The sequence below is a fragment of the Thamnophis elegans genome, chromosome 9 (genome assembly GCF_009769535.1).
Source record: "Thamnophis elegans isolate rThaEle1 chromosome 9, rThaEle1.pri, whole genome shotgun sequence".
NCBI classification, from domain to species: Eukaryota; Metazoa; Chordata; class Lepidosauria; order Squamata; family Colubridae; genus Thamnophis; species Thamnophis elegans.
Genome location: NC_045549.1, coordinates 77,373,253 through 77,400,598, shown reverse-complemented (window position 1 = coordinate 77,400,598; position 27,346 = coordinate 77,373,253). Strand labels below are relative to the sequence as shown.

At 51.8% G+C, this 27,346-nt stretch overlaps 1 protein-coding gene across 6 annotated transcripts in view; it reads right to left on the bottom strand.

Annotated features, from left to right (window-relative positions):
• Window positions 1-1,021: 1,021 nt before the first annotated feature.
• Window positions 1,022-27,346, bottom strand: part of ABLIM2 (actin binding LIM protein family member 2) — a 39,336-nt gene continuing 13,011 nt past the window's right edge. For 2 of the 6 annotated variants that reach the window (XM_032224634.1, XM_032224631.1), the window contains exons 7-20: window positions 24,192-24,279; window positions 22,522-22,580; window positions 20,433-20,516; window positions 18,807-18,953; window positions 18,405-18,525; window positions 13,126-13,230; window positions 12,155-12,235; window positions 8,699-8,748; window positions 7,069-7,213; window positions 6,299-6,357; window positions 5,276-5,324; window positions 4,018-4,025; window positions 3,785-3,865; window positions 1,022-1,610 (exon numbers count right to left, since the gene is read on the bottom strand). In XM_032224634.1, coding sequence (XP_032080525.1) covers window positions 1,497-1,610; window positions 3,785-3,865; window positions 4,018-4,025; window positions 5,276-5,324; window positions 6,299-6,357; window positions 7,069-7,213; window positions 8,699-8,748; window positions 12,155-12,235; window positions 13,126-13,230; window positions 18,405-18,525; window positions 18,807-18,953; window positions 20,433-20,516; window positions 22,522-22,580; window positions 24,192-24,279 — 1,191 coding nt within the window. In that variant the 3' untranslated portion in view covers window positions 1,022-1,496. Of the gene's footprint in view, window positions 1,611-3,784; window positions 3,866-4,017; window positions 4,026-5,275; window positions 5,325-6,298; window positions 6,358-7,068; window positions 7,214-8,698; window positions 8,749-12,154; window positions 12,236-13,125; window positions 13,231-14,967; window positions 15,067-18,404; window positions 18,526-18,806; window positions 18,954-20,432; window positions 20,517-22,521; window positions 22,581-24,191; window positions 24,280-27,346 lie in introns of all 6 variants that reach the window. The other 4 variants (XM_032224636.1, XM_032224632.1, XM_032224633.1 and 1 more) reach the window with 4 other exon arrangements.

Genomic DNA, 27,346 nt, shown 5'->3' with positions numbered 1-27,346 from the left:
TTAAAAGTTCCCAAGTTTGGACAGCCCTGGATTAGAGCCCAGGAAAGGAGCCGAGTTGGAGCTGGGGGTGGGTGGGTGGGTGGGGGCTCATGGAGAGTTGAGGAGAACCCCCCCCCGGCGTCTTGGGGATATATGCACAATATGGCGTCTACACAGCAGGCTCAACCAGGTCGGTGGAAGATGCATTTGCACCCCTTTCATTACGTTTATTTTGATACCTTTATTATTTTGATAATTTAAGGCAGCAAACGGATCCAATGCTCCTCCCTCTTGCTATTTCCCCCAGAACAGCAGCCCTGTGTCTGTGTCTGTGTGTGAGAGAGAGTGAGAGTGAGTGAGAGAGAGAGAGAGAGAGAGAGAGAGAGAGAGAGAGAGAGAGAGAGAGAGATGCACCAAGGTCGCCTGGCTGGAAGAGCCTGGGAACGGGTGGGAAGGCAGGCGCAGGGCTGCTGCCTCCCAACCCTCTAATGCCTCCCCCCTTCCATCCCGCCAGGTGCAAGTTCCGGCCTTGTGTGGGAGGACGGGGGGTCTTAGGATCCAGCCCTTTCAGGGGGCTGCAGAGTGGGGGGGGGGAGGAATCTTTGGACCGAACACGCAGCTCCTTTTCCTGGGGGAGGGGGAGACGACCCAGAGAGCGGTCAGTTACAAAACAAGGCGTTTAAGGAGGATGCCGACACGTTGTGCATCAGACAATTACATGTTTTGTGTGTCAATGTGAAAAGGGGTGGAGAAAAATAGGAGGGCAAAAGATGACTTTTTCCAGACTAGAATGCGCTGGGCTTTTTGTAAATACAAAATTTCTATATAATCCCTAGAATTTAATTTTAGGAGAATTTCGTTCCACAAATGTAAACATTTCACACCTTTTAAACAAAGTACAGCTAAAATGAATTGTATTTTGCCAATCTGGACGCTCTTAGAGTTAGAGCCTACTTGTAATAAAAAATAAAAAGGTTTGATAACTATTCTTCATTTGTGATACCGGTTGCAGGAGAGAAAATCAGATTTCAAAACGTGACAGTGTAGCTTTGCTCTTATTTTATTTTTAAAAAGTGTCACACATGATCGTCGGCAAGAGTGAGCTTCTAACATGCTTTCCTTTGACCTTTTTCGCATTGGCTTTATTTTATTTTGCTCCTGGGGGAAATCCCCCCTCCCTCTTCCACCAACTCTGATTGTGGAGACATGTCCAAAAATGTGGAGGCCAAACAGGAGCCGAGAATTTTGCTTTGGTCAAAAGGTCGGTTGTTTCCTATCCGAGATTATTACCGGGTTTGGTTCCGTCTTTGCAAGAAGCAACAAATGAAGCAATAACTGGAAGCGAGATTGGTTACACCCTTTAATGACCTGGGCGGGGCCTCCCGTTGGGTCTCTTTTCCTGCCCAGGTGCAGTGAAGCGATATGAGGTCAGCTGCAGGTGGACACGGGGGGGGGGGCGGTGGAAGGGGGGAGGCGGCTGGCTTAGGTCAAGCACGTTTCCCTTCCTTCCAGGAAGGCTAAAAAAGCAAAACTTTTTTCTTTAGCTCGTTGCGTTTCCAAAGTGCAAGTCGCTCAAACTGTTCAAGGCTCATTTTGAAGACCTCCTGAAACTCCTGGGAGGACAGGTGGTGCTTGAAAACAGAGAAGAAGACGCTGAGTGAGTACTTGAAAGAGAGGCGGCGGGATCCGCCCTTTATGCAGCGGACCAGAAGCCAAAGAGATCTGAAACCTTGTGGATCAATCCACAACTTCTGTTTACAGGGCAAGAACAGCTTATTCAGTTAAGGAGCCTTTCTTAGGCCAGATGGCACCGGAAAGGTGTCCCCCCCCCCACACACACACCCAGCCGAGCTCCAGAGGAAACTGTCTGTACAAATGGGCCACTCTGTGGTAGGTAGCTAGGAAGGAAGGAAGGAAGGAAGGAAGGAAGGAAGGAAGGAAGGAGAGGGAAGAGGGAGGGAGGAAAACTCACAAACAGGAAGACTCCTCTGAATCTGCCTCTGGAATGTCCATTTCTCTCATGTCCATATGAAAACACACACATTTTACTCACTGACTGTCCTGTCATCTCTCCCTCTCCCACCCATCTCCTTCTCCCATTTCATCTGTGGAAGCATCACACCACCAAAGGGGATTTTCCGAGAGTCAAGGGAACCGTTTCCCCCCGGAGAGATTGCCATCTAATTATATAGCTTGTGCACAATGGCACCTCCCCCCCCTTATTTTACCAGAATTGTAGAATTAAGGGAAAAACACAAGCTAAGAAGCACCAGGGAAGGTTTCTCCTACCAACCTCACCACCTTGAAGCCTAAAAGGGTGAGGGGGGGATAGTTCCATCCCATGTGGGCTCTCCACTTGGTTGAATCTCTGTACGTTTGTCACTACAGTGTTGCATGGCAGAACTTCAGGAAGGCATTCTGGAGATTTCAGTCACGTGGACCACCAATCTCAGCAATCTCCTAGTCTGGAATGTTGTTCCAGAAGGTTCTAGCCAGGAGCTGAACAGATAACGTGCCTTCGGGTGAGTAAAGCAAAAGAGCCGAGGGAGCTGCCTGGTGCTGGTGCTGCGAGGGAAGAAACTTCTGGAAAGGCTCTGCCGTTCACCTTCCTTTTCCTAAGCTCCCGGGGCAGAGAGCAGCAGCAGATGCCCCCCCCCCTCCCCACGTGCCCCTTGCATGGATGCCACAGGACTGAGCCCCCTAGGCTGAGGGTACCAGGAATTGGGGATGTGCCACAAACGATGGATTTGCAGAGCTAAATGGAAGGCTCTTCCAGCTGGGCTCTACATTTCCCTCCTCCTCTTTATCAGCTGCCTTTCCTGATGGAGAAGACAGATCGACCAACAACATTTTCTATGGCCAAAGTTGAGTGTTTTCAAAAATTAAACGAAATGCTTATTAAATGGACTATGTTTTTGTTGCTTTCTTTCTCTCTTTCTTCATTTTGCAGCAAATAAATAAATTAAGGAAACAGCAAAATAGACATGGCTATGTCCTTTACAGAATTCAATATTGCTCCAGTCCATAAATCTTTTTTTTTTGGTTAAGCTTGCAGGTAAATCTCATTCATCTATTATAGTGGTGTGTGTGTGTGTGTGTGTGTGTGTGTGTGTGTGAGAGAGAGAGAGATGGGGGGAGACTTACATTTATAAAGCATGGAGTTTAAGGTTCATTGGAATTTTAATCATTTAGTCAGTTTTCGGGCATAGTTTTCGGGCAAATTAACGAATAGTTGGCAAATAATATTGAACCTCAACCTGAGCTGAACTCAGGGCTGTCATCATCCGTAATATTGCACAGCAGACGAAAGCTCACCATTATTAACATTTACAAGAACTGATTCTTGAAGTCCAAGTAAAAAGTCCTCTAGTGGTGGTTTCTTTTTTAGCAAGTTTATGTCTTAAAACAGGGGTCACCAACCTTTCGGACCTCACGGACCACTAAATCCATAATTTTAAATCTTGCAGACTACTAATATGATTTTTTTAAAAAGATAAATTTAGTGCAAAATAAAAATGCAAATAATTTTTCTATGGACCATCAAAAGTCTCTCATGGACCACTGGTTGGTGAAATAGGAGAGAGACCATCAAAATGCGTAATTAGCCTTTCCAGGATTTAGATCAGACTCTCAAATCACACAAAAGACTCTTTTCTAATTTGACCCTCCTCCTCAGCTACACAGTTGTATCTTTACGTCTCCTAAGCCAGCGTGAGAAAACACAAAAGGAAATCTATCAATCTGTGAGACGGGTTCCTTCATATTTGCAATTAATCGGCAGAGTAACCATACCATCCCCTCTTACCTCCAGCCTGGTTCTGTCCACATCCTTTGGTAGTTTTACCCGAACTCTGTTGGTGACAAGAAGGGTTTCATACGGGTAGACCTGGGAGGAAAGGAGACAGCAGGCTGACTGCTGGGGGAAGGAGGCTCCCGTGGCCATTCTTGGAGAGGGGAACAGACCTGCTCAGGAGTGAACCTTCTGCACGGAAAGGTTGAATTTCCACATGCTTTGATGTCCTTAATCGCTTTCCTTACCTTGTATTCTGCAAAAGAAAAAGAAAGAGAACAGCCCGTCTTTATCCCTATTGGGAATAATAAAAGAAAAACATAGGAAAGGAGGAACACATTCAATAACCACAGCAAGATTGGTCTATGCGCAGAATTGGAAAAACAGGGATGCTCCCCCCACCCCCCAAAAGAGGTAATAAAGGAAATTTTGACCTGCGCAGAAATGGACAGACTGACACTAGAGATCAAAAATAGAGACGAGACGGAATATTATGAAATTTGGAACAAAATGTATCAATGGTTGGAAATGAGCAAAAGGAGTCGGAACAGAACATTTTGAGGATTGTAAAATTGGAAATGGATAATACACAGATAAATATATAAAGGAGGATAAGGGATGCGTTAATAAGATCAACGTAGCTATGTACGATAAGTAGGAACTGTGTTTGTTGTTATGTTAAAGTATGTATGGAAATGAGAAAGCCAGAAAGGTCGCTCTACGTCCCATGTTTTTAATGTTTATTCAATTTTAAAAAAGAAAGAATACAGCCGGTCTTTCTGGATTCTCCTTCGTTTTCTCGGGGGGGGGGTGGGGGAGAAGGAGCATGCATGGATTTCCAGCTTTATCGCCATTGCACAGAGGGAGCCCACTGAGAAGGGGCACCATGCCAGGGAGGGAGGGGCCCTCTTTGTTTGCCTGGGGGCAGGGCAGCCGCTGCAGCCCCCCCCCTCCCGGAGGGGGCTCCCCTTGGGGCAGAGCAAAGGCTTGTCCTGCATTGGGCAGCGAGGCCCTTGACCCACCACAGGGGGTGTGAGGGGGCAGGCTGGACCGAGGTGCACACGGACCTCCAGGGATCAACCAGATTAGCAAAGACCAGGAGACCCAGCTCCCTTCTGGTCCCAGGTTCCAGCACGAGAGAGAGCTTTACGGGGGACAGGGGGAGAGGGCAGGCAGGGACCCGCCTGAAAGGGGACGCGGGATTCACGGAGGCACCACAACAGTGTCGCCAGGGAAGGTGGGGGCAGAAGAAGCGTGTGCTCCCAGAGCCAGAGGGATGGGGAAGAGGGGCAGCCTCTCTGGCAAGAGAGGGGGCTAATCCGGAGCCAGAGGCCAGCCTGAACTGACCCCCCCAAAGCATTACCTGCCCCATCTCCCCCCACCTGTACCTGGAGCGATCCAGGTTTGTCTTGAAGGGGGTTTGTGGTTTGGGGCATAAATTCAGCTGGGGAAAGCCCCCCCCCCCGTCCCCTCCCCCAGGGAGGGCTGGGCAGAGGGAGTGCCTACCTCTCTTTCCCCAGGAGGCCTCCGGGTCCTCTGGGCCCACAGCTGCAGCCTAGAAGAGAAAGGGAGGTTTGGTGGGGAGGATTGTGGAGAAGTCAAGTCCTACACAGATTCACACACTGCAGGCATTGCAAGGTTTTGTTTTTTTGGCAAGCCCATTTTGAGACGATTATGGACCGAGCCTGCAATGACTTCCGTTGGGACAGATCCTTGGCAAACTATCAGCAGAATTCGCTTAGCGACGGGAATAGGGACTGCTGGGATGCGAACCGTCTTCTTTTTCCCTCAAAAAAAAATCAGCCCGGTTGCCTTTTTAAAAGTAAAATCCGCCTTGGATACACTCTGGTCCCACGGGTGGCCGTAATTCAAGGACCATCCACGAATGAAACTGTGCTTAACTGTTAACTCCAGGTTGACTCATAAAATAAAATCCTTTGTGATGGAGAATTAAGTCAACAACAAGAAGAACAAGAATCCAAATCACTCCGTCCTGGGGAGGGGGTTTCTGGAGGGGCCTTTCCAGGGGACCCTCCGTCTGTCTCCCAAGCGGGGGAGCTGCAGGAGGAACTAAGGAAAGTGGCCCTTGCAAAGCCTCCAGATGCTGCTGAAAGCTTGCGAGGGGGAGGGGCAGAGCCTTGGAGAGCCAAGGTGGCGCAGTGGGTAGAGTGCAGCACTGCAGGCCACTTCAGCTGACTGCAGTTCTGCAGTTCGGCTGTTCAAATCTCACCGGCTCAAGGTTGACTCAGCCTTCCATCCTTCCTAAGTGGGTGAAATGAGGACCCAGACTGTGGGGGCGATGTGCTGACTCTGTAAACCGCTTAGAGAGGACTGGAAGCCCTATGAAGCGCTATATAAGTCTAACTGCTATTGCTATTGCTATTGGAGGGGGAGAAGAGCCAGAGGCCGCCCCCTCCCCCTGACGATGACAGCTGAGAGCCTCCCGCCCCCATGGGCCTTGCGAGAAAAGGGCCGGGACTCGCTCGCTCGTCCGTCCAGATCTGGCACTGCACTGTTGCGTCCACCTACGTGCTGCAGCCCTTGCCTTCCGTAGTCGGGAAGAGAAGCCGATTTGGAATACGGGAATCCTGCGCGAGACACAGAAGGGGGGGGGGGGAGAGAGAGAGAGCTTCATGAAGCGGCTTTGGTAGTGGAGGGGCTCCTGCTTAACTAGGGAAGCTACAGAATATGAAGCGGCCACAGAGCGACAGGCCCCAGGAAGGCAGGATCCGCCACGGGCACCCCAGCTTTACCTCAGGGCTTGCGTTGGTGTCGTGGCTGCTCTGTGGCGACAGCGTCCTAAGCGGAAGCTGCAAATCCCGCCACAGGTGGAGCAGAGAAGAGGGACTGGCCCAGGGGTGAAATTCACATTTTCTTTATACCACGGGTTCTGTGGGCGTGGCTTGGTGGGCGTGGCAGGGGAAGGATACTGCAAAATCCCCATTTCCCTCCCCACTCCTGGGACCAGCCGGAGGTGGCATTGGCCGGTTCTCCAAACTACTCAAAATTTCCGCTACCGGTTCTCCAGAACCCGTCAGAACCTGCTGGATTTCACCCCTGGACTGGGCAGGTGACAGCTGCTAAGCAATGCAAGCTATGTGATGCCCTGCTTTATGACCGCACTGCTTAGCAACTGAAATTCCGACCACAGCTGTGGCTGTGAGTCGAGGACTTCTAAAGGCCGAGGGGGTGGGAGGGTCTGCTCCTGTAACCCCGCAGGCCAGGCGGTGGGAGTATAAGCGCTCCTCCGTTTCCTGGCCTGGACTCCCTCTAAGGCCTGGCAGCGGACGGGGACTCACGCAGGAAGGTGCAGTTTGTGCTGCTCTGCAGCCGCTGAAGCTGTCGGTCCGTCCCAGGACTCTGAGGCAGCGACTGAGTATCCAAATCAGGAGAGTTAGTCCGAAAGTCCACCTCCCCTTTCAAAGTCAGCCAGCTGGACTTTAGCTACGAGAAACAATTTCCAACATTACATCTTCCACTTTTCAACAGGTCAACAGGGTGTGTGTGTGTGTGTGTGTGTGTGTGTGTGTGTGTCTTTACGTGAATCAAGAAAACTGCATTTCTCTTCCAGTTTTGAAGTGGTTTCTTCCAGGGGGACCATCATTGATTCAGAGGGCTGGGGAGGGGTGGCTGCTCTCAATTTCAGATGCCCCCCCACCAATCCTGCAACTTCCTTCAAGAGGGGGGCCAGGGGGGCCTGCTGAAGGACCCAGTGGACAGTTTGCAGGGAAAGCACCCCTCCCCCTTGGGGGCTGGTGGGAGGGGAGCAGGGATGGAGACGGGAAGGAAGGGAACCCCGAGGGCAAAGGGCCTGTTGCACCATCACCACACCCGTGACATTGGCACACAAATACGGATCGTTTGCATGAGGCTGCCATGGCATGCGTGTCCTCACTTTGAGCCCCTTGTGGGTTGCAAAGGACCTCCGTGATGTTGCAAAGGGGGTCCGAGAGGGGCTGGGCCCAGAGGGAGACTGAGGAAGGGCTGAGCACTGGAGGAGAAAGACCACGGTTGTGCCAAAGGATCCGCCTGAGGAAACGCACGGCGGCTTCACGGACTGAGGCGTGGCCTTGTGGTCTGGGTGGGATCTGCTTTCGCTTTAGCTCCATCCCTCATTGCTGACTCGGTGGGCTGGAAATTATGGCAGGACTTCTGGAGTGACCCTTCTCTTGGTCTGCTCGCTTGGCGGGAAGCCTTCCCTGGCTGGCTTCCAGCCTCAGGCGCCTAAGGAGGCCTGCAGCTGGGAACTGTCCGCTGGACAGCTAAGCCCTCTTCTGCCTTGAAGATGCATATCGGTCAACTAAATAGGTCGGTGAGGGCCAGTTTGGTGTGGTTGTTCAAGGCCTGAAGCCTCGGGGGACAGACGGACGGACGACGGACAGACTCTCAGGCAGAAAACTGCAGAAAAATGTCCCAGAGGTTGCTAAGAACCAACCTTGACTTGAAAAAAACAATGAGAATAATCCTCCTGCGTCTCATCTACGCTTGATTCATTACGAGATTGATCATTAGAAGGACCAAACTTCACATTTCAACTGTCAGCACTTTGGGGACTTAACAAACCTATCGTCCCATAAGGTTCCACGCCTCCTTATCTACTTCATCCTCTTTGTGATGCTTTTACCCAAAGGACTTTTTAAGGACCGAGATTTACCAACGACAGTGAAGAAGGAAGGGGGGGGAGGAAGGGTTCTTTGGGAACTGGCTAACTTTTATTCAAGTTTTGAACACAGCCACCATTAAATATATGCTCTATGGCAGGGGTCCCCAAACTTGGCAACTTCAAGACCCGTGGACTTCAACTCCCAGAATTCCACACGTCTTCAAGTTGCCAAGTTTGAGGACCTCCCTCTGCTCTGCGGTTTTATCACAGCACTGGATTGCAAAAGAGAGGCCTGACGATGCCGTATGGATGTTGCTGAAATCTACCTTCTGGCTGTCTTGATCAGAACTCCCGTCTCCATCGGATTTTCTTGAGCCTAGACAATAAAAAGAAAATGTCCAAGGTTGGGAAAAAAAGAGCTTAAATCTCTCTCTCTCTCTGCCCCAGATATGTAGGAGATGGCAAGAAGGTGGGAAGGGATTCAGGCAGAGGGCAGCAGCTGGTGGAATCCCTGCTGGGACCAACAGGACCGGTTCCCTGCGAGGGGGGGGAGGCCCCGAAAGAGAAACGGTGGGATGGAGCCCCTTCCTGAGCCCCCAGACGAGGAGGAGTCTCCTTTCCCTTGCCCTCCTCCCAGCCCCAGGGCCCCCTTTCCTCTTCCTTTGGCCAATCAAAGCGACAGAAGCCGACCCTCCACCCTCCCTTCCCCAGCCAGAGAAGCCCCCGAGACTGCAGACGGGATGCTCTTCCTCCCCGCTGCCACCACGGAGCCCATCGCTGCCCTTTGGCCCCAGCGCTCAGCCTGGCTCTGCTGCACCAGCCGGGGTGGCCTGTCGGGGCCCGAATTCCCCATCGGCTCCTGCTGTCAGGGGCTGTTTATGACCCTCTGCAGAGGGGACTGTTGCCACCGGGGCTGCGGGGCTGAAGCCTTGCTACGCTGAGGACCCCCCCCTTCCTTGCTCTGGGACGTCTACACCCGCGATGCCGAACCTGTGGCACGCCTGGCAGAGGTGGCACGCAGAGCCCTCTCCGTGGACATACGCGCCTTCGCCAGCTGCTCTTCCGGTTTCCGGCCCTGGTCTTCATGGCCTGAAAACAGCTCCAGGAACAGCGGTTTTCCGGGCTGTTTTGGGGCCTTTTGGGGGCTGTTTTCAGGCCGTTTTTCAGACCAGAAAACGGACGTCCCCTGCGCATGCGCTCCGGTTTGGGCCTTGGGTGCCACCCCTGGTCTAGACGGAAAGGGGCTGCCTGTCCCCTGAGGCAACGCCTGAAGGCCCCTGGGGCCGAGCTGGACCTTTGGCCAGGAGAGGCCCCCTCCCTGTGGGAGCGGCTGCCTCGGCCCCTCCGGAGGGAGGCCTGGAATCCCTTCCGGCAGAAGCTCCCGGGGTCAATTTTTAAGAACTACAAAACAGCCGCGGCTTCTTTGTTCTCTAGCTTAAGTAGAATAAACTTTCCCCTCAAGCGGCCTATCCCAGAAGCCCCGTCTCTCCTGGGGGCTCAAAGCTATTTCGATCGAGAAACTGAAACAGGAGGATGGGCCCCCAAGCTGGCCGGGTCACCCGAAAACCACCCAGAACCTTTTGACTCCGCAGACAAACCTTCTTGGCTTTGAACATGTCCTCCAATGCCCCCCCCCTTCCCCCCCCCCCCATTTAAGAAAACGGATGCCCCACCCGGCAGAAGCCAAGAGAGGCTTTCTCACCTATACAAGCAACCCACAGTAGTGGCCAAAATTGTGGCAACCTTTTGGGAAAAGTGTACAGTGTTTTTGAGGTTTGATGGCTAATAACACCACTTTTCTATGGGGAGTAATAGCATAAAATTATATATCAATGGAAAGATAATTTAATGAAGAATGTAATGCAATAACTTTTATGAAGGTTTTGCTATGAGAATAACAGATATGAAGAAAAGTGAAACACGTAGAAAAAACGAGATAGACAAAAAATGTCAGTCAATACTTAGCTGAGTAACCTTTAGCATGAATTACGGCCTTACAACGTCTTCCCATGGAGTGAACCAAAGTCTTTTAGTTCTGCGGCTGTTATAGTGTGAAACCAAGATTGAATGATGGCTTCTATTAACTGAGGTTTATTGCTGGATATATATTTGGCTGTAGCTTTTGATATAATACAGGTAAGTGAACAAACCTTGTTGCATTAGATTCTTGATTAAATTATCTTTCCATTGATATATAACTTTATGGTACTACTGCAAAAAGAAGTGGTGTTATTAGCCATCAAACCTCACAAATACACTTTTTCCAAAAGGTTTCCACAATTTTGGCCACTTCTGTATACACAATTCTACCCAGACACGCTGGAAAGGCTGCAGAGCAATTACAAACTCTTTGAAGAAATGAGATAGATAGATAGATAGATAGATGATAGATAGATAGATAGATAGATAGATAGATAGAGATATATAGAGATAGAGATAGAGATAGAGATAGAGATAGAGATAGGTAGGTAGGTAGGTAGGTAGGTAGGTAGGTAGGTAGGTAGGTAGGTAGATAGATAGATAGATAGATAGATAGATAGATAGATAGATAGATAGATAGATAATCTCCACGTCTTCAGGAGACACATCTTTATGCTGACATTTTCCTATGCTGTTTTCTGGGAGGAGACCTTTTGATCCTGCCCTGGTTCCCCTCAGGAGGCTGAAGACGGGCGGCTGCCTCCAGTCACGACTCCCCGTTGACTAGAAAAGATGAAGGAGCAGCCGGCCATCCCCTCAGCTGCCCCACTTGCAAAGGTTCCTGGGTAGGGATGGGATCTGGGGCGCCTGCGGGGCCTGGATAAAAAGAAGGGGCCTCCCCCCCCCCCCCCCCGTGGCCACCAGAAGGCCCAGCGCCTGGTCCCAACCGAGGCGCCACATCCTGCTATGAGGCCGTGGGAGCCTCTCCCGGAGGTTAACGGAGAGGAAAAGGCTCCACTGGGGTGTGTGTGGAAGGAGCCCCTTTGGCATCAGGCGGCACCTTCGGCCTCCTCTCCCCTAACTGCCTTGTCTCCGGGTTTCCAGTCTGGATTTAGTCCCAGTGACCTGCATTTGGACGCCTTTGGCTCCTATGATCTGAAAAGGCCACCTGGCTGTATGGCGCTTTCCTTTTTCACCTTAGTTGGTTTCACCATCTGGAGGATAAACCGGTTCCTCTGCATGTGGGGTCCCTCACCCCAATTCCATTTGTGGAGGATTCGAGCCGAAAGGGGCCTTGGGCCGCGTGGGAGAGAACGGATGGGCCAACTCAGGCTTTGTGGCAAAAGTAGGCTTCTTCTTCATTCAGCACTAAGGATGCTCCTGTGCCCCACGAGTCCCCGCTCCCCCCCCCCCAAATCTCAGAAACCCGGCAAGACCATCTGCTGGTGTTTAAACCCCGCCCCCCAAGACGACCACAAAGACCGAGAAGGCCCCATGGCTCTCTGCAGAGGGCAAGAGGCAGCACCCGGCAGCTCCCTGGCTCTCACCCCTCGGGGGGGGGGGGGGAGGAATGATGAGGGGGTGCCAGCGCTCCCGCAGCATCCGCAGGGCCTTCTTAGGGGATGCGTTCCCTCGCGAAGGGAGGGCAGCCCCTGTTTTCTTCTGGGCTGAAAGGAGAGCTTGCGCTGCGGCTCAGCTACAAAGCCCTTTGCCCACCTGCGCCAGACGGAGGCCTGGCCCGGAGGCTCACGGGCCAAAGGATCAGAGAAAATGCCCCAGTGGCATCCCAGAACTGACCCCAGGAGAACAAAGCAGCTACCCAGGTGCCAAGGGGGGAGGGGGAGGGGGAGGGAGGAATGTACCAGGGAGGGGAGCAAAGCAGACTGTACCATGCTGTCGGTAGATGGGGGGTTTCCTATAGATGTTATCTTTTATTCCAGCCTCTGAGGAAAAGGAAAGAAAAGAAAGAAAACAAGCAATGGAAACAGGGTTTCTCTCCCGCCCCGTTTCCCATAACTCTCCCCCCAGGGCCTCCCACTGGGCTCCCCGTCTGGCCACTCGCTCCCCCTGACAGGAGCAAAATGTGGGGATCCAAGCGAAGGAGGAGAAGCTCTCAATTCTCCCCAAACGTTCGTCTCGAAGCATGGATTCCTCCGATTAATCACTCATGTCTTTTACCACGAAAGACAACTTTTAAAACTCAACTCCAGGCGTTTCCCTCATTCCTAGAAGAATTACATTCACACTGTCCGGGCTGGAATTTGGGATAAACTCTTTCATCTGTTTCTGTCTTGAAAAGGAGCCAGGTTACCAAAATCTCAGCTATGTCAGTCGAACCAAAACGGATGGGAGAAGAAATCTGATGATTTCCTTGCAACCCCCCTGACCTTCCTTCCTTCCTTCCCTTATTTTCTCTTCTGTCCCTTCCTTCCTTCCCTCCCTCCCTCCATCCTTCCCCCAACATCAGCCTCTCCCTCTAAGTGACCAGGGAGACCAAGGCGAGAGGGGGGGAGATGGGAGGTGAAGTTCTGCCATCCAAAAGCAGCTCGGGGCCCTGGGGAATTCATCAACTGGGGAATGTACAGACTCCAGGCCTTCTCCGTCCTCCACTCCTCCTTCGCCAAGAGGCTGGAGGATTCCTTTTTCTGCTTCCGGACGGGCTTCCTACCAGAGCAGACGCTTCCAGAGAAACATGCTCTTCGCTCCTAGAAAAACCCTGTTTCTGTTCTTCCCATGGACGTATTGTCTCCATTCTGCCTCGCCCTACGGAACGAGCCCACCGGCCGGCCTGGAAAACGTTGCGGGGGAAAAGCGCGGGAGTCATGAACCGTACCTGGAATATGAAAATGTTTGGGAGCCTGCTGATAGAGAGAGGAGGACGCGGATTTGCCGTCTGAGCAGAGGGATAAGCTGGGGGTGCTCCGGCCACTTTCACTGCCTCCAAAGGGAAGAGCAGAAAAATGGAAAAGAAAAGGAAAAAAAAGCATATAAAACCAAAAGAAATGGCAGCAAAATAGGTAAAATTCAAGGGAAGAAAAGCTCCTTTGGGATAACTGGCTAATCCGTCACACATTTAAAATAGTTTGGGACTCGTGTTTCAGCCCTGGCTCTGATTCTGCAGGCAACGAGGCCAAAAGGCTGGAATGGGGCTGGGAACTGTATCCCCCGTGAACGGAGACCTTGGACGACCAAGGGGTGGATCCCTGCTTCGGAATGGGAGATTTCTGCTTCTTTAGAGGCAACCTATGGAGGGAAGCCATCCTTCCGGGACGCGAGGGGATCATCGGAGGGGGATCCTCTGTTTCACCAGGAAAAACCTGGAGCTGGAGGCCCCCATGCACTTGTGCCCTCTAGGGAACGGCCAGAGGTCTCCCCCTCCCACTCTCCCAAAACAGCCCCCTCCCCAGCCGCACTGAGCCCCCGCCTGCACTGCTGGCCTTTCGGGCATCCTGGCCCACCGCTCGGCTGCACAGCTCAACGCCACCCGTCCGACAGGCCACCAGTTCATCTCCTGGCTCTTTTCAATTGGGGAGGGCTGTGGGGGCCCCGGGGCCTGCGAGGGCCTCTCCTGCCAGTCACAGAACACAACTGGAAGGAGCTGAAAGACTCTGTAGGCCAGGCAACGGAAGCACAATGGGCAGCTCCGTCTCTTTCTCTGGGTGTGAAATAACTTGGCTATTTTGGATAAGCAGAGAGCGACCTGCGGTGGACTTTCTGTTTGCGTCTGTCCTCCTGAATGCAGGTCAGGACGTGTCTGTGTGTGTCTGTGTGTGTGTGTGCGCGGATGAGACGGTTGGAAGGGCTTTCAGTAACGTTTTCTTCCTCTGACTCAGAACCTATTTTGCTCACTCCGTCCCTACACCATGGAAAGGCTGCTGACCGGGATGGAAAGGTGCCTAGTGGGAAGGCGCCTATGTCTGCCCTCCTGTTTCCAGCTCCAAGTGTGCATGAGTGGTAAGAAGGTGCCCTGGAGGCAGGAAAGAGGGGTGCCCAGTGGGAGAAGGGCACCCCAAGAAAAAGGGCCATGGGGCAGTGATCCTCCCGGGGAGGCGATCTCTGCGCAGGAGAAGGTCCCTGGCTGATCCGATGCCGATTCTGGCTGATCACCGGAATAGCTGTGGGACCTGCTCTGGTTCTGGCATCCCAGATCCTCACGTGGCTTGGGTCTTTTCAAGGTAGAGCACGTCAGGAGGATGGTTGCCCCCCCCAGCCCTCAGGCAGCCTTAGCCCAGCTCCTCCCCAGGCCCCTGGGGTCCCCCGGGGTCTCAAACAGCCCCCCCCCCCCGAGTCCCTTCCCTTGTGCTGGGATCACGGACACCCTGGCTCTCTAAGCGAAGCGAGGCAGGACCTCAGCAACCGCAGGAGACGCCCAGCCGCCCAAGCACCCAAGAGGTTTCTTCTTGGCTAGGCCCAAACCCTGAGAAGCCCCGTTTGAAACAGAGTCGTATCATTTATGAAGTTTTAAAAGCTTTGCCTGTTCTGGCGGAGGGCCTGGGATGGACGTCCACCTGAGAAAGGGCTGACAGACGCTGGAAGGAAAAACACGCCACGCAGGCACATGCAGACGGACGGACGGACAGAGCACGAAGCACACACCGGGGGCTCTCTCTACAGGGACCACGTCACGGGGGGGGGGGGGCGGGAGGGGTGGGGGGGAGGCATTCCCGAGCCTTACCTTTGAAGAAGGGGACGTAATGATGCCTGAGTGCAGAGGGAAGGCTTGGGCAGTTGGGCAGGGAGATGCAGCTACTGGTACCAGGAGTCTGGGTACCAGCTGGGGGGCAACAGAAAGTTCAGTGAAAACTCACTCCCTTGCCAGAAAGTTCCCACAACAACAACAACAACAACAACAACAGCTTTCAATGCATGAAAAAAGCCCCAGTGCAAATGCAGAAAAGGTTTGCCACGTTGCTCTGTTCCCAGCACCCCAGTCAGAGGGAGGCACTCTGGCCACTCTGGCCCCAGGGAGCGTCCCAGGGGGCTCCTCAGCCCAAGGAGCCTTTTTGCTCAGAGGGAGCCCCTCCGCTCTAAAGACAAAAGCCCCTCCCTCTCCATCAGTAGGATGCCTGGCCCAGGGAAAAGGGGGTGCGCTGCGTTGGGTCCCCTTCATTTCCCAGTCTGACCAGAGCCCCCCCGATTCTCAGCAGAGCCCCCTGAAGAAATGGTTTCCTGGGCTGGAACCTCCTCCCGCCCAGCGCAGGACTTCCCGTCATCCGGACCACTGCTCCGTAATTCATCTACATTACTGAGCGATGGTTGAAGGCACAGTAAGAGGCGGTTGCTTGAACAAGCCGCAGTCAGAGGCATCGTTCAGACCCAGCCCCCGCGAGGCTTTGCACCCTGAAAGGCCTTTGGAAATCATCCCTTGGGTCTCACCCGCACACAGCCGCCCCCCGTGCTAATCAATGAAACAGCCGTATTTCCCCCCATGCTTCCATGAGCCTGCAAGGAAAAGGACGCGGCTGCTTAAACCAAATCAAGGCCCAGAGGCCCCGGAAGCCTGGAAAGAGGGGCTGCTTTGACCAGGAGCAGCTGCTGCTCCCACCAGGAAACCTGCCACAGAAACGCCCAATTAGACACAAACCAAGTCTTATCACCATCAGACTCCAGGGGTGAAATTCAATTTCTTTCACCACGGGTTCTGTGGGCGGGGCTTGGTGGGCGTGGCAGGGGAAGGATACTGCAAAATCCCCCTTCCCTCCCCCCTCTGGGGCCAGCCGGAGGCGCCATTGGCCGGTTCTCCCAACTACTCAAAGTTTCCGCTACCGGCTCTCCAGAACCTGCTGGATTTCGCCCCCGTCACAAATCCCTGTGTTGATACATCCCCCTAACCCCCCAAACCGTATGAAAGGGAAACAACCCCCCCCCCCCCGATGCATTAATGTTTCACATGATGTATGAAGTCAAGTGGACGAAAGGAAAAATCCAGGGTGTGTGCCAGGGCGTCCTATGTGCAGAGGGCAGCAGGCTCTTCTTAATGCCCTTCAGGACATTCCGACTCCAGTTGGAAAGGGAGACGCCCATTAAAGGCTCTTGACTGACCACAAGGAAGCAGCAACTAATCCAAAGTCCTCCTTTGGGAGTTGGAGGGCAAAGGCCTCGTCTCCAAGGCAGCACTGGGGCCACTCAGAAGCTCTGCCAGCTATCAAGTCCCTCAACGCAGGGAAGTCGTGGCTTATTTTTGGAATCATCAGCTCCACCACCCGGGAGCGACGGGGTTGACACAACCGGCCAAGAATGACCAACAGACAATGTCGCAAAAGCCCAAACTGAGAGCCGGGAATGGGCCTCCTCTTACCAAGCGGGGAGGAAGGAGAAGGGGAGACGCTCAGCCGAGGCCGTGCAGGTCATACAAGGAGCAAGCAAGGAGACACATCAACGGGAGCCATGGGTGGCATCGCCAATCTGCAGGCTCTCGGGGGCAGTTCAGCTACTGCAAGATCTCCCCTCCCCAAAGGAAGAGCCAGGGCCAAATGGCCAGTGGCCCTCGGGAGCAGTGAGGGACAGCCTTTTCGGCACCCGGTGCCCAAACCGGAACCTCTGTGCAGATGTGCCCACCAGAGTGCCGGAGACCCGAAGCCCAGCTGGCCAGTGCATGCATGCTTGGGTTTTTTGGATGTTTTTCAGGCCGTTTTGGGGGCCTAGAAAACAGCCCCAAAAAACAGCCAGAAAACAGCCCAACACCCCCCCCCCCAAAAAAAAAACCCAGCCTGGGAGATGGTCATTTTGGGGGCCATTTTCAGGCTGTGAAGACGAGCTGGCTGGCGCGCATGAAGGGCAACTGGTGATGGTGGGCCTGCCCATAGAGAGGGCTCTGTGTCCCACCTCTGGCACACGCGCCACAGGTTCGCCATCCCGGCCGTGGAGTCCAGGCGGAGCTGTGTGTGTGTGGGGGGGGGCACAGAGCGTGGCTTTGGCCTGATGCCAGCTCTCCTTTGGGGCCTTTCCTCCGTGAACTGGGCACACGGGGAGCTCCCATCACAGCACCACGAGACGAGAGCAAATGAGGGTCTCTGGCCAAGCTCAGCAGGTTAAACACAAAAACATGCAAACGTGCAAACCAACAAAACAAGCACAACTCAAAAGGCCGGTTCCTTCCTTCGGCTCCCCCTGCAGTGAAATTGTGTCTGTTTCTCTTCTTTAAAAAGCCCACTTTCTCACCACTCTGTGGGCGGATTTGCTAAAAAGGAGAAATGAAACCGCTCCGGAGGTAACCAGAGCGCACTCCTGCGGCCCACCTCCAAGGGAAGACGTCGACCCACAAGGAAATTTGTAGGTTGTGTGTTGGTGGCTTTAGAAATCTCATCCACCTGACCAGTCCAGACAGCTGGGCCCGAGAGGGACCCAACTCAGAGAAGGCAAATGTGGGCGACTGGCAGAAAAAAGAATGAGTGGGCTGGTGAAGGAGAGGACCGCGTCCCGCATCCCCGCCGCCTTGGAGAAATGGTGGCTGTCATGGGGAAACCACCTAGAAGCCAACTAAAAGCCATTCGGTGCTTCCTCCTCTCTAGAAAAGCATTTCAAGGTCACTGGCTCCAGGGACCAATTACTCCTGCCTGACCCTCTCGGCTTGCTCACAAATGCTGAAAAATTTAGAAAGTGGGTTTCCCTTCGAGAGTTTCTAGGCACACAAACACCCGTTCGCACACAGACCAGGAACAAAAATACGTATTTGGTAGAAATATCCATCTTCTGCCTTTCCCCTAAAAGACCGGTTATAAAATAGGTCCCTGTCGTATCCAAAGCGTGATGGGGCCCACTCAGCTCAGGTGTGTTTATCCACAGCCGACACCTGGCACCTGTTGGAACGGCATTCATGACTCAGAAGAAGAGAGCCGCCAAGGGAGTCCCCCTCCGCTCCCTCCGGAAAAGCAGGGGCCAGGGCAGAGGAAGGGCTCCCTGTGGCTAAGGGGCTTTTCTCCTTCCGTGCGGAGGCCTCGAGGCCAGGGATCTTGGCTGTGGGCAAAAAGAGCTCCCTCTCAGGGCTGTCTACCGGACCACGCTGAAAGCTCTCTGCCCCCCCTCTCCCCCCAGCCACAAGAGAGAGAGCGGGGGGGGGAGGCTCTTCTGGAGGACAAAGGAAGGCGGGCGTGAGCCTATCCGGCCCCTTACCTGCCCGGCTGAAATTCGGAGGCGAAGTGCAAAGAGGCGTGGTGCGCCCGTAGCCCAGCGAGCTGGTGGAACTGGGGCTCGAAATCCGGCAGGGCTTGAGGGGCTGCTCCTCTTGGTCTCCCTGTGAGGAGGAGAGGGAAGGTGGGCCGCTTTTATGCCGTCAGCAGCCGCTCTGAGATACCCAACGTGGCGTCCTTGGGACTTTCCCCAGGCGTCTGTGTCCGCCAGGGAACCTCCTTCCCCGCGGAGGAAGGAAAAAGTACGAATCCAGTGTGGCAGGTAGGCCTGACTGTCGGGTCCTGGACGGAGGACTTTGCCCGGAACACGGGGGCTCCCCTGCCCCCCATGAAACCCCAGTAACCACAATGGCTATTTCTGCGGGGCTGCAGAGACAGGCGGTACCTCGGCATAGCTGCGCCGGTCGTTGGTGGAGTGGCTGATGTAGGGGGAGTAGGAGATCATGTCCGGACGGTCAATGTTGTAGATGGCCTTGTTCTTAGGGAGAGCAGCCAAGTCTCGGTAGTCAAGGATTTCCTCCCCCAGTTTGGCCTAAACGAAAGAAGAAACAGAATATATAAAATTAAATCTGAGGATATATGCTATTAATAGCAAAACAGAACAACAGATGGAAATGACATGTAAAATTTGATAAATTTGGAGAGGCAAATAAGGATGTTGCTTATATATTAAGAAGACATTAAGCGGGAAAATATGGAATGAAAATAAGATGACTGAAATATAAAATGAAAATACGATGTGAAATGAACTAATAGTAGATTTAAAGGGGGAAACACCCAGACAACACTTGGTTTAAAAAAAGAGGTTAAAATATGTAACAAAAAATAAAACAAAACTTTGTTTCATTAAAAAAAAAACCAAAAAACGGAAGGTAGCAGCTTCCTTGACCAAATTGCTAATAACAATAACAATAATTCCTGACTCCATACAGTGGATCCCCCAGAGATTTTAGAGCACTTACAAAGTGAAATTGTGGAATTAACCAGAGAAAGGGAAATGAAACATTCTCCTAAAATAGCCTCTATCCCTAGGAACGGGGAAATGGCTGGTGGAGCTTCCTTTTCAAAAAGGAATTGGAGGAGGTTACTGGAAATGGTCACCATTTAAGATCCGCTCCAGGGAAAACGGTGGAAAATATGACGGAAGAAAGCAAAGGCAGAAGGCTTTGTGGTGGTGGCATCAGCCACATCCGAAGCAGACCGGATCAGGAACTCAACTTCAAGGAAGGCCAGAATGATGCTTCCTTGAGATGGGCTGTAACAAAAGCCTTCAATCGTGGCAACTTTAAGGCTTGTGGACTCCAGCAGAGCTGGCTGGAGAATTCTGGGAGTTGAAGTCCAGGAGTCTTAAAAGTTGGGACGGTTGGGGACCCCTCTGGGCTATGAGAAGACTGCCTTCCTTGCAAGTGTTATTCTGCCGCCCCTTCCTCCTCCTCCTTGGGGCCCAGTGGACGAGGGAGGCATTTGCCTTGAGCTGCTTCCAATGGTTATCCGGCTTCCCAGCTCTTGAAGAATGGAGTCAGGTTGCTAAGGATGCTGCCCTGCCACTTCTCCCTTCCTCCAAGGGCTCCCTCACCAACCCTCGCGTTTGCAGTCCTCCTCTGAAATGGGGCCGTCCGCTGGGACCGGCAAGGTCCGCCTGGGCTGCCTCTGGAAGGGTCTGCTGCCAAGGCACAGCTGGCCCCAAGACGGTTGGCCTTCAGGAAGAGGAGGAGGAGGAGGAGGAGGAGGCTTGAGGGAGGATGATGGGCATCCTTTGTATGCCCTACTGCTTCTTCTTGCTCTGATTTTAACTGTCACTGTTTTCTTGTTTGCTTACTGCGTTCCAGCCAGAGTCACAGTTGTCTCTGAAATAAATACAAATCTTCCAACCCACGAAACCCACGAGTGCTCCTTCCAAAAAGCTCCCAGCAATGATCTCTTACAAATAACCAGATAGCAAAATGGTTGCATTCCGAACGATTCCTCCTTTCCCATCTGTTCATTTTAGCATTTTACCATGGACACGCACGTAAATTATTCGGCTTGGGGAGCATGATGTACTTGAAGGGGGTACGGAAATTATGCTTTCAGACGATGTTCGGGTTTCCTGCAACTGGAAACAAAGAGAGATATAAATTTTCTTCCACATTTATTCTAGAAGAACATTTTAAAAGCCTCTTGCGTACAGATAAAATTTACCCTAAAATGAGCAGGTAAAGGCTTAATTACTTCAAAACTGGAATTTTTGTAACCAACTGGTTTTATAATCAACTATTTTTAGCTATAGCCACATGAGGAAAATAAGAATTTCACTCCTCCACTTCCCCATTTCAATTTTGTTTTTATTTCTCAAGCACAGGATCACACAGGAAGCAGAGGAGGAGGGCTGGATCTACGGAAGCCAAAAGCCAAAAGAAAATGGAAAAAGTTCTACCTCCTGATGGGGGCCTTCCAGGTCTTGTAGCAACACCCCAGGGACATTCAGGGGTCTCTTTGGATTTTCTCCCTTCTGCTGACCCTTTTCATCGACTTCCCTCAACCTTTCCAGGTGCAAACATTTTTTCCCTCTGCATCATTTCCTGCCTCCTAGCAAAGCCCCACCTGTCACTTTCTATTTGCTGACATTTGACTGATTCTCAGCTCTAAGAGCCCCTCGGATTGACCCAAAGCTGCTTTTCCAAACTGGGCCTTTTATTTTTGTTTTCTTTGAAAGCCTTTCCCTTCTCATCCATGAAGCTCCTCCAGTTCAGAAGTGAAGAAGCTCCTTGGATGAGAAGAGAAACCCTTTCAAAGAAAAAGGAAACACAAGGAAGTCCAGGAGCCTTTTGGAAAAAGCACCTGTGGGGGTCAACCATGACTCTCCAGAGACACAGTCCCCGGAACTCCTCCCCTGCAGGGGTCCTCCCCCTTTCCAACTCATCCATTTTAGTCAAAGGGAGAAACTGGAGCCCCTCAAAACTTCTGCCTATAAATAAACCGGGTACTCATAGTTTTTCGCTAGGCACGAGAGCTTCCAGGGCTCCCCTCTCAGTGACTGTCTCCAAACCCACCCAAGGAGCGATTTTCTCATAACTATCCCACTTGCACAGTTGCACAACTTCCTCCTATCAGTTGGATGCGGTTTTAGAAATCAGACAGCTGCCCCCCCCCCCGGGGGGGGGAGACCAGGCAGGAAAAAAACGAGGTGAGCTAATTCTACTTCATGGTAAGGGCAGAGTCACAGAACAGGCTTCCTATCCCCATTTCTAACTCTCTGATGCATTAAGGCAGGTCCTTCCTAAATTTCTTCCTCCGACTTTTAATGTCAGCCTCCCCCCTCCTCATGTTGGATTGTTTCCTAGGCAGCCAATCTTTCTCTTTCCCTCCAAGCTCATCACCCTTACAAAATGTCCTCATCCTTCATTTCCTTCTCTAAATCTACGTTTAGCCTTTCTCTTACTGGACCAGCACTCGGCCCATCTATTCTGGTACTAAGAAAGAAAACACCCCCACCCGACCCCTTTCCTTTAGGCAAAGGTTCCCCTCCTACGTCTGTGCTAGTCGTTCCCAACTCTAGGGGGCGGTGCACATCTCCATTTCAAAGCCAAAGAGCCAGAGCTGTCCGAGGACGTCTCCGTGGTCATGTGGCCGGCATGACTCAATGCCGAAGGCGCACGGAACGCTGTTCCCTTCCCACCAAAGGTGGTTCCTATTTTTCTACTTGCATTTTTTTACGTGCTTTCAAACTGCTAGGTTCGCAGAAGCTGGGACAAGTCACGGGAGCTCACTCCATTACGCAGTGCTAGGGATTCGAACCGCTGAACTGCCGACCTTTCTGATGCACAAGCTCAGTGTCTTAGCCACTGTGTCCCTTATTCCTCCCCTGTCCTTTATTCCTCCCTAACTCCTCCGGTGTCCTCTGAGCATAGGGGTTGCAGAATCCTTCCCCTGGAGTGGGGAGGGAAGGAGGCTTTTGCAGTATCCTTCTCCTGCCATGCCCACCACCCACCACCCACCACCCACAGAACCGGTAGCAGAGAAATGTGAATTCCTCCCCCTGGGGTTGGAGGCTGCTGAGCGCTCTGAAAAGGCGCCTAGCAGGACAGAGAATAAAGCCGAGCCTTTCGTGGACAATTTACCTTGGCCTTTTCTTCAACTTTGGCTGCCTGTCGACAAGCTGGGTGCCAAATGGACGACCCTGAAAAGGGAAGGAGGATTTCAGCCGTGGTTTTTCCCTTCGGTGTCCAGCATGCAGATGACCAACCATGAGCCTATTGGAAGGTTGTGCCCAGCCACTTATAGCAGTAGCAATAGCAGTTAGACTTATATACCGCTTCATAGGGCTTTCAGCCCTCTCTAAGCGGTTTACAGAGTCAGCCTATTTGCCCCCATAATCCGGGTCCTCATTTCACCCACCTCGGAAGGATGGAAGGCTGAGTCAACCCTGAGCCGGTGAGATTTGAACCGCTGAACTGCAGAACTAGCAGTCAGCTGAAGTAGCCTGCAGTGCTGCATTTAACCACTGCACCACCTCGGCTCTCTCTTATGAAACAGGAGAGTCCCCTTCGGTCCCAGCTCCTTCACAGAGGGTACCCCGGGATGCCACCTTTGCAAAGCTCCCCACAGCCTTTCTCTGGCGGGGTGGGGGCTCCCCTCCCACTCCTGGCTGGGCCTTAACCTTCCAGCTCCCATGCAGATGCTGCCATCTAGCTGGGCAGCCAGGAATTAAATGAGGCTTGCTCCATTTATCTGGAGTCGGGGCGAATAGGCTAAATCCCGGTCAGAGGGACGGGTGATGTGTGTCTCCATGGGTGAGTTAATTATTGGCACGATTCTAAGAATGTGGGAGAGTGTTTTGACCCTTTGGATGTCTCTGCCACTGAACAGACAAAGGCTATTCGGGCGTTAGTAAGCAAGCAGCTTTATAGACATGGAATGGGTCAACTCGTTGTGGGCATCTCATCACGGCCATCTTGCCACGGCTAACGTACGGTGGTGAGCCGGCAACGACAGGTTGGAGGCAATGAGTTGTCGTAGACCAGAGGTCTTCAAACTTGTCAACTTTAAGACTTGTGGACTTCAACTCCCAGAATTCTCCAGTTGGCTGGAGAATTCTGGGAGTTGAAGTCCACAAATCTTAAAGTTGCCAGGTTTGGGGAACCCCTATCCTACACCCTTAGAGAAATACAGAATATACATACATTTGGGTGGGGGAATGATAGTTGTTTATCCAATTATATTTTTACTCTATTTCCCTTACTCCGGGCGAATTATCCGAGCGGACAGTCTGACTGGCATTGCATATTAAACAGAAAACTTGCAACCTGGCTGCTCCTCATACTTCAGATGCTCTCAGAGCCAGCTGTTGCAGAAAAGAGGACAGCTGCTCGGGCCACCCCAGAAACACACACCTTCTTTTTGCTACTGGAATTGTTGAAAAACAGCCACCGATTTCTCAAGGGTGCTTTTCTCAAAAGGCAACTTGGACTGGGGTTTTTCCCCTTGAGGAAGAAGACGTTTCGCTTCTTAACCAAGAAGCGTCATCGGTTCTGAAGCTTCATCAGTCAGAACTGGTGAAACCTCTTGGATGAGGAGTGAAATCTCTTCTTCCTCAAGGAAAAATCATAATTGCCTTTCGAAAAAAATTGCCTTTGAGACAACTGTGGCCTGGATAACCGAGAACATCCATAGACATTAAGCCTCCCATTTCAAAAACAAATCACTCTTAATTCTTAACAGGATATCTCAAGGTTGGGATATTTGGATGAGAGACACGTGTCCACCACAAATGCCAATAATTATGGTTTACCTTGGAGATACATCTCTTCTCCTTCAGCGAACATCTGCTTGCACTTATCACAGGAGGCACAGGTCGGGTGGTAATGCTTTTCTCCAGCCTGGGGGGAGGGTGGGGGGGGAGGGAACAAGAACATGGTCAGAGAGGCCACAATCACTTCCCCTCCCCTGAAATGCCAAGAACAGTTGCATTAAAGAACTACCGTATTTTTCAGACTATAAGATGCACAGGAGTATAAGACGCACCAAGATTTTGAACAGGTATATTTAAAAAAAAGTTTTTGCACTCTGCAGGCCTCCCAACCCTCTGCATGCCTCACTTTTTGTGAAAAATGGGGTGTGCAGAGAGTATGAGAGGCCTGCAGAGTGCTCCTGGGGCTGGTGGGGGGGGGGGTAAAAGAGGCAAATAAATGGCCCATTTTCACTTGTTTTTGCTTTCCCCAGCTCCCAGGAACATTTTACAGGCCTCCCAATCCCTCTGCACGTCCATTTTTGCAAAGGGGGGGGGAGGGTTTTGGTAGGCCAAAAATGCTGTATTCAGTGTCTAAGACGCACCTAGATTTTCACCCTCTTTTGGGGGGAAAAGGTGCATCTTATACTCCGAAAAATACGGTAACTCGCAAGGAATACGTAAAACTGCTCCAACGTGTCTTCAGGAAAGAGGCAGCTTAAAATACGTTAAAAGGTTTAAAATTATCCCAGATAACTTCACAGCAAAGATACAGTCGCCACCTTTCTTTACCAAAGAAAATAAAAAGTCTGTAACAGGTGATTTATCAAATCGGTCAAAATGTAAAAAAAAAAAAAAAAGGCTCTACAGTATTTTGAAATGATGATTTCCTCCCCCCCACCCCCCGCCCCATGTTCCTCCCTGCTTGCATTTCCCTGGGAGGACTTAATAAAGCCTATGATCCGCTGGAGCAGGTGCCTGGCCAATCCCTTTCTCCAGCGTACCCAGTTCCTTCCATCGGTTGCTATAACTCTTCTGCCAGCGATTCATCTTTTGGCTTTAAATAGCAGGCTGGATTTAGCCTTGGACAATCACTCTCTGCCTGCAGGGGTTTTGCTGTGGCTGAAACACAGCCCCCACCCCCCACCCCCAGGGGAGAAAAACCCACCAGAGGCCTCAAAGTCACTTCCTCCCATAGGAGCAGCAGGTAGCAAATGAAATCAATCACGGTTGGGGCATTTTTCTTTCCAGGGGAGAGGGAGGGGGTGGGGCAGAGAGCCCCCTGCCATGAGCAGACGCCACTGGGTTGGAGTTTTCAGGATCTGACTCGTCCCCAATTCTCTGCTCCAAAAGGGGTGTGTGTGTTAAAGTTCTACCCTGGACTTTTAAAAAGTGAGAAAAATGGGGTGGGGGTGGAAGATAATGGGCCAGGGAAGCCCCATCCCCTGGGCCATCTTCCTTGGCCTTTTTGGGGATCCTGGAAAAATTTGGGAAACAAAAACTACCTCCCCACACACCCAGAGGACATGGTAATTAGGAAGATACTCGAATGTGCTGAAATGGACAGGATGACCCTGGAGTTAAAAGAAAGAGAAGAGTCGGACCATTATAACATTTGGAGTAGCCTGTACAAGTGGGTAGAGAAGAGAAGCCGAAAAGAGAAATAAAAGGTTTGAAAACTATCGAATATACTGCGAAGAAAAATGTACATATGTAAAATTTGATTATATGTTCCAAACTACTATACTATAACATAATTATTGTGTTTCCCCCAAAATACGACATGTCCTCATAATACAGCCATGCCACATTTTTCTGGTGGGCAAAAATATAAGCCCCCCCCCCCGCATATAAGCCCCCTGGACAACCCCCCCCCCACCTCTGGCCAGGTAGAGTGCCGCTCACCAACCTAGCAGTGTCCCGAAGGTGCCAAGCCGTGGGAAGCTGGGGGGAGGCAAAGGTGATCGTGTTGCTTGGCGCCTTCGGGATACCGCTAGGTTGGGGAGCAGCGCTGTGCCCATTTGAAGAGGGGGGTTGCCGGGCGGCTGCTGTCTTGCGAGTGGGCTCCCAAAGAGCCGGGCACAGCTTCATGGGCGAATGAGCGGCCACTGCCGAAAGACTCGGGTTGGAAGCCGCGGAAAAAGCCAGGCTGGGATGGCGACGGCGGTGGAGGTGCCCTGGCTCCGTAATGAGAGCTGGGCCATGCATCCTGAGGCTGGGAGGGGGGTGAGCCAGAGCGGAACAGCCGCTCACGCAACCCCCCTCTCCAGCCATGCAGAGCGCCATTCACTGGCATTTGGAAGGCGCCAAGCTGCGGGAGCCTGGCAGCAGCAAACAGGCGCTCACGCAGCTTGGCGATACCCCTAGGTCAGTGAATGGTGCTGTGCCCGGCTGCAAAGGGGGTTTGCCAGGTGGCTACTCGTGAGCGACAGCGCAACACAGCCATTCGCCCATGAGGCTGTGCCCGGCTCTTCGGGAGCCCGCTTGCAAGAGAGCAGCCGCCTGGCAAACCCAAAACAATAAACCCTCCCCCCCATAATGAAGCCCAAGCCATATTTTGTAGGTAAAAAGAAAATAAGGCCCTGTCGTATTTTTGGGGAGACACCGTATCACATTAGAATTATTAAAAACTAAGAGAAGGCAAATAAGAGCCGAGGTGGCGCAGTGGTTAAATGCAGCACTGCAGGCTACTGCTAGATCAGCAGGTCAGCGGTTCAAATCTCACCGGCTCAGGGTTGACTCAGCCTTCCATCCTTCCGAGGTAGGTAAAATGAGGACCCGGATTGTTGTTGGGGGCAATATGCTGACTCTCTGTAAACCGCTTAGAGAGGGCTGGAAGCCCTATGAAGCAGTATATAAGTCTAACTGCTATTGCTATTGCTATTGCTATAAATAATTGAGTAGTAAACCTCAAAAGCAGAATACATATGCTGATATGGAAAGCTGTAAAAGTATATTATATTGTTACATTGTTTGTGTTTTTACCTGTTTTCTATGTTTTTGTATTTGCTTTTTCTTGTGCTTTTTAAACTTGAAAATGTCTTATAAAAACTGTATTTTGTTTAAAAAAACAAACCCCGCAGTGTCCAAGGAGCAGATCTGAGTGGAGAAGGAAGAGCAAAAGAACTTCCCGAATGAAGAGGTCTTCCTTGAGAAACAGGGCCTCTTATTTTCAAATTATACTGAGCAAAACTTCCGATACCATAGTGGAAGGTGGT